The sequence below is a fragment of the Diabrotica virgifera genome, chromosome 4 (genome assembly GCF_917563875.1).
Source record: "Diabrotica virgifera virgifera chromosome 4, PGI_DIABVI_V3a".
Lineage (NCBI taxonomy): Eukaryota > Metazoa > Arthropoda > Insecta > Coleoptera > Chrysomelidae > Diabrotica > Diabrotica virgifera.
The window spans coordinates 19,256,042-19,267,577 of NC_065446.1; the positions used below are offsets into that span (position 1 = coordinate 19,256,042).

Below are 11,536 nucleotides of genomic sequence, written 5' to 3' on the forward strand. Positions count from 1 at the left end.
TCATCTCTTCTTTTGAGGAATCCCAGTTTTCTTTTGCTTTTGATACTCTCAATTTTTCTTCTTCTGGGCTCAACTCTTCTTTTGAGGAGCCACAGGTTTCATTTTCTTTTGTCTTTTTCTGACTTTTTCTCCCTTTTCTTCTTTGTCCTTGCTTCGTTGCCAAATTCATTTCCACTGTTTGTTCTTTACCTGATTCGTCCGTATTTTGTTTCTCCTGTTCCTTGTTCTGTTCTTCTTCTTTTTCTTCTGTTAGATTCATCGTATTATTTTTAAAATCTATCACTACATGTTTTTCTGCCAATTCGTCAACTCCTACTATCATGTCATGTGACATGTTTGGCATTATTACACATTGTAGTGCATACATCTTCTTACCCAGTCGTACCATTACTCGTATGCTTTCATTTATAGTTGCCAATGTCCGTTTGTTTGCGCCCACTAAATTTACCCTAGGTATTTTGTAAATTAAATTTGTTAAGTTAACTTCTTCTATTAGTTTTCTGTTGACCAATGTTATTTCAGATCCAGTTTCTATCATAATTTTAATTGGTTTCTCGTTGATAAATCCATCCACAAATTTTAAATTAACTCCATTTTTCTTTTCGTTGTTTCTTGCCAATTTAATAAACTCCTTGGGGTTACAAAAGATTCCTGTTTGATTTTTGGTTTTTAGTGAGCGCCGTCGTGAAAAAACGCCGGTTGCTCATCGTAGTTTATATTTTCGTCATAATGTCTCTCTCCGTCATATTCATCTGTCTGGGTATTATTTACTTCTCTTCTATTTTCTCTTGGTCTGTCGGATCTGTTTCGGTTTTCTCGATATCCCTGTTCATTTTGTCTACCATTATTTCTGTTTTCTTGATTTGCGAGTGTGGTGTTTCTATTCTGGTATTCTCGATTTCTGTCCTCATTCCATTGCCTATTTCTTTGTTCATAATTTCCTCTTCCGTTGTCTCTATTTTCGTTTTCCCTTCTGGGATTAAATTCTCGTCTTGTATAGTCCCTCCTATTTTGATTTCTATCTCTGTAATCCTGTGTTTCTCGGAGCCTGTAATCTTCTCGCGACCTTCTTGATTTTCTTTCTCTTAAACGTGATTCTCTTATTTGTAGGAATTGGCATAAACTATCTATGTCTTTGTAGTTTTGCAATGTGATATGGTCTTCCAGCGTTTCTTCGAAATGTCTTGCAATCAGTTCGACTAATTGTTCCGATGAGTAATTATATTGTAGATGTTTTGCGTTATAGTAAATTTGTAATGCATATGTCCTTTCTGATATACCCATCCTATCATTGTATTTCCCATTTTGCAATTCCTTGTTAATTTCCAATTGTTGGACTTTTCCCCAGAAATAATTCAAAAATTTTTGTTCAAATTGTTGCCAACTGTCAAATTCTTCTTCTTTGCAATCGAACCATAGGCTTGCTTCATATTTTAGATGGTTTCTGATAGTTTCTTTTGCTGTTTCGAAATTTCCGATGTGCTGTATTTTCTTTTTCAGGCTATTTATGAACGGCACTGGGTGTAATCTTCTTACATCCCCGCCAAACCTTATCTTCACGTCATCTGTGCTATGTATAACATTTTCTCTTCTTTCTCCTACATTTTGTTGAATATTGATTTCCGCAATCTTTCTTTCCATTTCTTCTCTGATTGCTTGAATAGCGTTTTCAAACTTGTTTTCCAAACTTTCCATTTCTTTTTTCTGGCAATTCGTTATCTCCTTTATTTTATTTTGAATTTTCATTTCTTGTTCTTTCATGTGATCCTTAATTTTCATTTCATACTTTTCTATGCGTTCCTCCATTTTCTTGTTGTTCTCTTCTATGGCTTGTTTTGTTTCCTTCAGATTTTCTTGCATTATTCTTTTTGTTTCATCCATTTTTTGTTGTGTTTCATCCATTTTTTGATCCACTTTATCCATTTTCTTTGATGTTTCTTCCTGATTTTTATCCATTTTTTGTTGTGTTTCATCCATTTTCTGTTCTATTCTTTGTGACTGGAGTTGCATCATTTGTAATAATTTATCTATTCCTGATAATTCTTGCTGTTCTGATGCCATGATTGTCGTGTCTAAAATATCTTCTTGGTCTGACTTATTCTCTTGATTTGAATGTTCTTTTTGTTTTTTGTTGTCTTTGCTTTGGCTTCTTGTCACAGACATTTGTTTTCAAGAAGTACTGTCCCCGCCAAATATGAAATTTTGCTAGTATGTTACCAAGACGACTTTTTCTCACCCAAATATTATAAATTGTCAATAAATATATCAAATGTAAATATCGTAAAAATAAAATATTAAATCAGTTATGTAAAATTTGTACCTAAAGAGATCTAAAATTTTATGTTATCAAATGTAAGTATCTCACTTTTTACCACAGGCATATAAATTTTCAAATACGGGCTTTACTCTTTCTATCCTTCAAATTTGCCACTAGAAATACTTTACAATGCCCTCCACGTTGGACGACAGTTGTTGTGATCTTGATTATTGATATGAGATGATAATTTTATATGTCATTTAATTTAATCAATGCATTACTAATAATCTAATTAATTTACCAGATCACATATCAATATGTTTTCAATCTCAGGGCTTTTTATAAAATTAATTACTTACATACGTGGCTTCTAAGTATTTCTTAATGGTTCCTAATCGGGATAGGAAAGAAAAGAGTAAAATAATAACACATATGGGTTACAATTGTAATCAAAATATTGTTTATTTTATTTAAATGGCAATCACTGCTTAATATTTGCTATATCTTATTATTCTTAAACATAACATTTACACATGGGAATCTTATTTCCTTTTGATTTCCAATTGAAAGTTTTTATTAACATTTAACTATTATGATTTATTAGCAACAATTCTATTTAAGTTTGATGAAGCTTTTCTGATATTATTGATTATGTTTCTTCAATTTTAAATGTGGTATTTACTACGAAAAAACCCATACATTCATGTCCAAACAAATGAGACTGACCTTTTTCTGGTGCACTGAGAATGTCTTCACACAAGACCCGTTTCCTGCTATCCTTGGCTGCAATCAAAACCTCGTCCTGGCTTCCAGTAATGTTCTCCTCTGAAATTAGCTCGTATAGCTCTCGTTTCCTGCTTCTGTCGTGATGCTGTGTTCTACCTTTTTCGAAACTGCAATCAGCTACCGGGAACTCTTGGCTCAAGGAGGTTCTTTTACTCTCAAACCTGGCCTACCTCTCGTTCTACGATAGATACTCCACACTCACGGAACTACACAGGCTTTCTCACTCTCCGTACACTACCGTCTACTACTCGACTTCACTTCTCCACCGCTCAAAACATTCTGCTCTCTATTTGTCATTCATTCCCCTACTTTCTAAATATCCCTTCCAGATTCACAAATCAAACTTCCACCACCAACTCTCATTCGCAGTATTCCTAAAAACCAATTTTTAAACTTTCTAAATATGCTTAATGGATTTCAAAGAAAATAGTTAATTCCCATTCTAAAATTACTTTCTACTATATACAAATTTTAATGACCTATTCTCTATTTCCACTTAGTCTTATTTAGCATCGGCTAATGACCGATCCTTCCGCGAACAACGATAATGACCTATTAACGATTTCACTTGAGTCTTATTTAATCACTTCTTAAAATTAAATATAACAATTTGTTGTATACAGGTTGTTCTAAATTTATATGCCCGTGGTTGAGAAAATTGAAAATATTTTATATTAAATTGAATTTTGTCTATAATTATCAAATTTTAATTTTCATATCAAATAGAAATATAACAATATATACAATGAACAAATTATTAGTACATATTATGAAAATAGTCATTGGATAGATAAAAAGATTCATTGGATTAATGATTCTATTCATTATTTTTTAATGAATAGAATTACATTGTAATAATGAATATGGTCATTACTTAATGACTACGTGTTTATAGTATCAACGAAATTTTCATTGAATCAATGTAAAAAAAGTCAATGATTGGCGTTCATTGCTACTATGTACAATATTTTTTTCAGTGTATATCTTCTCCCTTCATTATGCCTCTTAGTTCATGGTTCATTCTTCTTCATTCCATGCTTGTCCATGCTTATTTCCCTTTCTCCGTTGTCCGTGCTTATCGGGCCCATAATCCGTCTGAGGAATTTTCTTTCAAATATTCTCAATTTTTCTTCATCTTTTTCTATTGTCTCAGCAGCGTATGTAACTGATGGTCTGATTGCAACCCTGTATATTTTCAGTCTTGTATTTCTGGATAAGTTCTGGTCCTTAATTAGCCTATGATATCTCCAGTATGTTGTGTTGCCTGCTAGTATTCGCTCCGTTACTTCTTTATTTGTCTTCTTTTGGACATTCACCATTACTTCCAAATATTAAAATTGTTGAACTCTTCCAAAAGTGTAGTAGTTTTCTATTTTGATTTCTCTCGTTCTGTTATCTTCTCGTCTAGAGCAGAGCAGATATTTTGTTTTTGCCTTCGTTAATTTCTAGACCTCTTTTCCGGGCTTCCTTTGCCAGGATTGTTACTGCGGCTATTGATTATGTACAAAATAAGAGAGCTAAAAGGAACTACAACGTTAACGGGATTTTATTGTCTCATATGGTCAATGGACCTCTATATTTGAAAAACCGTGGAGTGCTACCATTTAAATGGGTGCGTTTTTGAGAAAGGGGTGAAATAGTCCCTAGGCACAGGGTGAATTAGGGTCAGTTCTATGCACTTTTGGTACAAACACGTCTACAGGAAAATTGTTCCAGATAAAATTTACTATCGAAATATCACATTTTAAAGTCAAAAGTATTTTTTTTACAAAAATATATTCAAAAGAAAAGCAAGAAAAAAAACACGAAAGAAAGCAATTTTGTTTTTTGTCCCACAACTTTTTTCCACGGGGATATAAGTATGTATAGGCATTGCTTCAGCAAAAAATAACTACCATCCGTTCTCTTTAAAATAAAGTTTGGTAAAAGTCTCTAGAATTTACAGTTTCCGAAATAGGATTTTTCAAAATTTGCCGCGCACAGCATTTTTGGGCCATTTTCCCTATTATTTCGCAAACATTGTTCTGTAACTTTTTTCTGCGCATTTCTAAGTATATGCAATGCTACATTTAGTAGAAAGAAAAGTCAATTATCTTTGAAATACTCTATTGTATAAGACTATACGGCTCTTTTTAAGAAAGTTATGCTTTTTCAAGGTTTTATACTTTTAATAATTTTTGATATTTTTAATGAATATTTTTTAAATTTCTCATTATGACTTTTTTTCTTGTTCATTCAGGGATATACATTGTGGAATAAAAAAAGCTTATTTTCTTTACCTTAAAATGGTGTACTGCCAAAAATTCTAGGACTAATTTTAAACAAGATATCCGTAGTATACCCAAGAGTATCAGTAATTTGAGAAAAAATTTAATTTTTTAAATTTTATCAATTAAAAGAATGTAATTGCATAGTATACCACAAGTTTTATTTCCAAATAACTTTTCTTGATAACACTTTTCGATATTGTGAAATATTAAGGTACTTTACTCTTGAGCGAAATTCATATTTTTTAACATACCTCGTACACTATTGATAAAATTTTATATCTGATGATTGCATCATGGGCTGTAGACTATGCAGAGCATTTTATAAAGAGTAATTTTTTTTCATAAAGTTAATAATAAAAAAGTTTTCCATATGGTTCCAACTTAGTGGGACGTTTTGCATGTGTATATGTCACATTTTGAAAAAACATATATTGTTTAAAAATAGACCTACAATTTTTTTCAATACACCATTTTAAAGTAAATTAAATAAGCTTTCTTTTTTTATTGTACAATGTTTATACCTGAATATACAATAAAAAAAATTATAATGAGAAATTTAAAAATAATTGTAAAATATATCAAAAATCATTAAAAGCATAAAATTTTGAACAACCATATCTTGCTTAAAAGTAGTCACACAGCCTTCTACAATAGACCATTTTAAAGATAATTGACTTTTCTTCCTATTAAATGTAACATTGCATATACCTAAAGCTACGTAGAAAAAATCTACAGAACAATGTTTAAGAAGTAACAAGGAAAATGGGCAAAAATTGCTGTGAGTGGCAAACTTTGAAAAATCATACTTTGAAAAGTATAAATCGTAGAGACTTCAGACTTCTACCAAACGTCATTTTAAAGAAAAAGAATGGAAGTTCCTTTTCTTTCGTGTTTTTTTCTTGCTTTTCTTTTGAATATAGTTTTGTAAAAAAAATATTTTTAACTTTAAAATGTGATCTTTCAATAGGAAATTTATCCTGAAATAATTTTCCTGCAGACGTTTTTGTACCAAAAGTGCATAGAACTCACCCTAATTCGCCCTGTGCCTAGGGACTAATTCACCCCTTTCTCAAAACGCACCCCTTTAAATGGTAGCACTTCGCGGGTTTTTCATATTTAGAGGTCCATTGACTATATAAATAATAAAACCCCGTTAATGTTGTAGTTCCTTTCTAAAATACATAATCAATTATTTCAATTCTTTTCGCATAATCGAGGAAAAATGTAGGTCGTTAAATTTAAAATTAAGAGGAAACAGTAGCGATCAACAGGTAGCGAAATCGCGTTCCAAGATTGCGGCTGTAATTTTGAATATTTTTTCGAGATATTTGGCACACGTACTCGTAATATAATAAAGAATGGCGGTACAGAGCCCAATTTGAAAAATATATTAATATGTGGAAATTACTCTGTAATTAAATACAATATTAAAAAACGAGCCTGTACCGCCATAAAGAAGAACAAAAAAATACACTTTTTTCAAATAAACTTTTTTATCCGATGCCTAGATTTTGTGTCATTTTGGAACTACTAAAATTTTTTATTTCATTAGTAGTTCCAAAATGACACAAAATCTATGCATCGGATAAAAAAGTTTATTTGAAAAAAGTGTATTTTTTTGTTCTTCTTTATGGCGGTACAGGCTCGTTTTTTTAATATTGTATTTAATTACAGAGTAATTTCCACATATTAATATATTTTTCAAATTGGGCTCTGTACCGCGATTCTTTATTATATTACGAACACGTGTGCCAAATATCTAGAAAAAATATTCAAAATTACAGCCGCAATCTTGGAACGCGTTTTGGCTACCTGTTGATTGCTACTGTATCACCTTAATACCAAAATATATCATAATAGATTTTTAAATAAACTTTATAAATGTCTAACGTATAAAATTTGCTGACAATATTTTTCTTTGTTACAGGTCCTCGATCCAGAAGGATGAAAAAGTGTCCAAAAACCAATGAAGACAAGAGGCCCAGAACAGCTTTTTCCAGCGCACAGCTCCAAAGATTAAAGCACGAGTTCAACGAGAACCGCTACCTAACAGAACGAAGAAGACAACAGCTTAGTGGTGAATTGGGTTTAAACGAGGCTCAGATAAAAATATGGTTCCAAAATAAAAGAGCGAAAATAAAGAAATCCTCGGGCCAAAAAAACGCTCTAGCGCTCCAACTTATGGCGCAGGGATTGTATAACCATTCGACTGTTCCTTGCGACGAAGACGATATGCCACTATCATCGTAATTTTGTTATTTTGTTGGGTGTTATATTGGGAATGTACACATAGGAAAGTCGTCCTACATAATTTTACAGATCGTGTTGACTTCTTTCTCTCTTGGCGACACTTGCAATAATTATCGGAACCTCGACAGAAAGAGTCATCTACAATATTCTCTAAAGATTTCGTAGCAAGTATAGTGTAGGGAACAGAGGTTAAACCTCTCAAAATGGACACAAGTCCGGTTTTATTCATTTTCTGGTATATCAAGGGGTGGTTATTATAAGACTTAATTTTTGCTTAAAAAATTTCACCCCGGAAGCCCCCTTTTCATCCCTTTAAAGGAGGTAATTTGTTGTTTTTGCGAAACGTAGCCCTTCCTGTACGTTTTGCAAAAAATTTACTTGATATAAAAAAGAAGAGAACTATATCTCCTACTATTTATTTTTCGACAGCATATGTCTATCACCCACCGTTTAGAGGGGGTGGCGCCCCAAAATTGACAAGTTTTTAAAAAAGATGTTTAAAAAAATTATTTTTCCCTATTTGTAATGAAAATTGACAAGAAACCTTGGAGAAATTAATCACAAATAAGTGGCTGATTTTTTGGTATAGGTTTGATTTAAGGGCAATTGCCCATTTTTTAATTACAGGGTGTTACATTTTAAAAAACCCCTATTTATACCATCTGAACCGCCAACGCTAGATTAAAAAAACTTTCAGCGATTATCCATGTACTGGTGTTATTTACAAATTTCTATAATGCACCCCCATTTTTTTCCGGAACCACCCCAAAAAAATAAGAATTAATAAAGAAAGTGCACGTTCTTATTACCCATGCATAGACACCAAAAGCGATTTCTTAATGCAACCCCTGTAGCCAAAAAAAAAAATAAATAAAGGGGGGGTTGATAAAATTTTTTTTTTTTGCTTTTTGACCCATATGGACATATGCTCCATCAATAGGGATTTTCATAAATATATATGATTATTGCAACATCACTGCGGATACTACCCCTATCCTTGAAAAGAGACTGCAGAAACTACCCCTATCCCTTGGAGAGCATGTTTTTACGATTTTTTAATTATCTATGCATTTTTTTTAAACAATATTTATATAGAATTAAATACCACTATTTTCTCTACAACTAAGGTCCTATGCATTCTTTTCGTATAAGCAAGCAACCGTTACGGCACAGTGGCGCCGTTAACCTCCGAAATACTTTGACGGCTCCAGTTTTTGCTTTTTTTTTCGTCACCTATTCATTTTATTGATAACGTACTTATGGGAAATAACAGAACACACTGTCTGCTACACATTATGACCTATGCATATTTTATTTTCTTTGCACCCTAAAGCCACAGTGGTGGCTCAAAATCAATTTTTGATTATTTTCTTTATTAATTCTTCTTTTTTTTGGGTGGTTCCGGGGAAAACATGGGGGTGCATTATACAAATTTGTAAATAACACCAGTACATGGATAATCGCTTAAGTTTTTTAAGTTTTTTTACTCTAGCATAGGCAGTTCAGATGGTATAAAAAGGGTTTTATTAAAATGTAACACCCTGTAATTCAAAAATGGGCAATTGTCCTTAAACCTATACCAAAAAATCAGCCACTTATTTGTGATTAATTTCTCCAAGGTTTCTTGTCAATTTTCATTACAAATAGGGAAAAATAATTTTTTTTAAACATCTTTTTTAAAAACTTTTCAACTTTGGGGCGCCACCCCCGCTAAACGGTGGGTGATAGACATATGCTGTCGGAAAATAAATAGTAGGAAATATGGTTCTCTTCATTTTACTATCAAATAATTTTTTTCCGAAACGTACAGGAAGGCTACGTTTCGCAAAAACCACAAATTACCCCAATTAAAGGGATGAAAAGAGGGGTTCCGGGGCGAAATTTTTTAAGAAAAAGTCTCATAGTCTCATAATAAGCACCCCTTGATATACCAGAAAGAAAATAAAAACGGACTTGTGTCCATTTTGCGCGGTTCAACCTCTGTTTCCTACACTAGTAGGTTATTCTTTGAATACAATCAATTGCCTTCTACAGTTTCTACTAATTTATCGTATCTCCTTCCAATTTTTTCTGACACACTCCATTTTTTCTGATTCCCTCATTTTTTTCTAGAACCCTCCAATTTTATCTGATACCGTCCACTTTTTTCTGACTCTTATTTTTTTATATTCTTTTTATTTTATAACTCGAGGAGGACTGGATTGAGCTACTTTTGATTTTGAAATATTTGTAGAAGTCTAAAAGAAGATCTTTACAATATCCCATTAGATATCAAAGTTTATTAGTTGTATAGGAAGTCTGTAAAAAATGTGATCCTTGCTTAAGAATATCTCTATTTTTTACATTATCGAAGATTAATATACCGAAAATATGTTTATAATTAAAAATAATTTTGAAACCTCCTTTAGATACTTATAACAAAAACTATTTTTCAACGTCTTCTCTGCGATAAAGTTAAAAATTCAAGTTTGTTCATTAATGCAATACATTTTAATATCTAATTATAAATTTAATGAAACAATTCTAAATACCACATTTAGATCAAACAAAGTGCCAAAAGCATGGATTTCACGGGAAACGTAAAAAGTAAATAGACCCGAACTTAACTGCAGTTTTAGTGACGTAAATCTAAAGGAGTATAATATTACTGTCTATATGACAATAGCATTGTTGTTTTTAGTATTTTCTTTACAATTTCATCACATTTTCTCACTTTTTAAACTTTCTTTGGACCTCTACAAATGTTTTAAAATGAAATTACTTAACTAATTCGATCCAGTCATTCTTATATCTGGAGCTATTATAAAAAAGATATAACAAAATAAAATGACGTTTATTAAACGTCATTCAATGTTTACATATCGAAACCTAACCGGACACACTGCGTGACTTGTCACATTAGGATTTTAAATGATTAGATAATTCGATGAACACGGTCTGTTATTTTTTCTCTTTCCTTTGTCTTTTATCGATATTTACCTTAGAATTCACTAAATATTTTCATAAATTATGTAGGATGTACACCTTCAATATTTTAATAAGTGAAATAAGAACAAACGCAGCCGATAAAATTGATTCTTTTTGTAAAAAAAACATTTATTATAATTTAAATGTAGATGTGTAAAATATTGCTTTATAAAGTGGGCTGGTTGTTTTAGAGTTCTTCTTTCACTTGTTTACAAGTTTTATTTATTATTTTTCAATCGATCTCATTTAAGTATTTATTTTGTACAAATAATATTAAAATGTAAATATTGTACAGTGTTTGAAATAATATGGTATACCTATAGGAGTGTAAAAAGCTTTTTCTTAAAGATTTTGCGCTAATGGTATTATCGTATATATCTCTCAATTGCTTTATTAAGAGCCTTTGACATAGACTGAAATAGATATAATAGACTTAGTGATAGCTATATGTTCTGATTCAATTGATTTTCACAGGGATTTCATCATAGTTAAGTATCTAAATAATTCAAATATACATAATGTTATTGAATCCATTATCTATAAACGCAAATAACTTGAAGCTACGTAGGTACTCTATCGCATTGAGTCAACAGGATTATATTTTCTTAAAAAGTAACGAAGAATAAAAAAACATGCTGAAATGATTATTACGACAATGGCGTAGATTGAAAGGGGAAAAAGGTGGAAAAAGGAAGTTCCTATACAGGGTATCCCAGACTAATTTATCCAGGCTATATCTCTTGAACGAATAGAGGTTTTCAAAAAGGACAAAAACAGGTCTATTCCATTTGTAATACACTTTAATATGGCGTAGAAAAAATCATCCCCTAAAAATTCATCCCTTAGTTACAACCCCTAACTTTAATTTTTTTAATAGCACCCTGTATATTTTTTTATAGTTTTGGATGTGGTCTCCTATCGTCTATTTAACATATTTTTTAATAATAAAATCGGTTTGTAAATAATCAAGAAAATATCAGTTTATTTTTTATTTTTGTTATGTGTC

The 11,536-nt window shown here is 31.5% G+C and overlaps 1 protein-coding gene across 1 annotated transcript in view; it reads left to right on the forward strand.

Annotated features, from left to right (window-relative positions):
• LOC126883477 (homeobox protein engrailed-1a-like) overlaps nt 1-11,220 on the forward strand; it is a 52,110-nt gene extending 40,890 nt beyond the window's left edge. Inside the window, exon 2 of the mRNA XM_050649062.1 lies at nt 7,241-11,220. Within this exon, the coding sequence (XP_050505019.1) occupies nt 7,241-7,563 (323 nt within the window). The 3' untranslated portion in view covers nt 7,564-11,220. The remainder of the gene's footprint in view (nt 1-7,240) is intronic.
• Nucleotides 11,221-11,536: the final 316 nt, after the last annotated feature.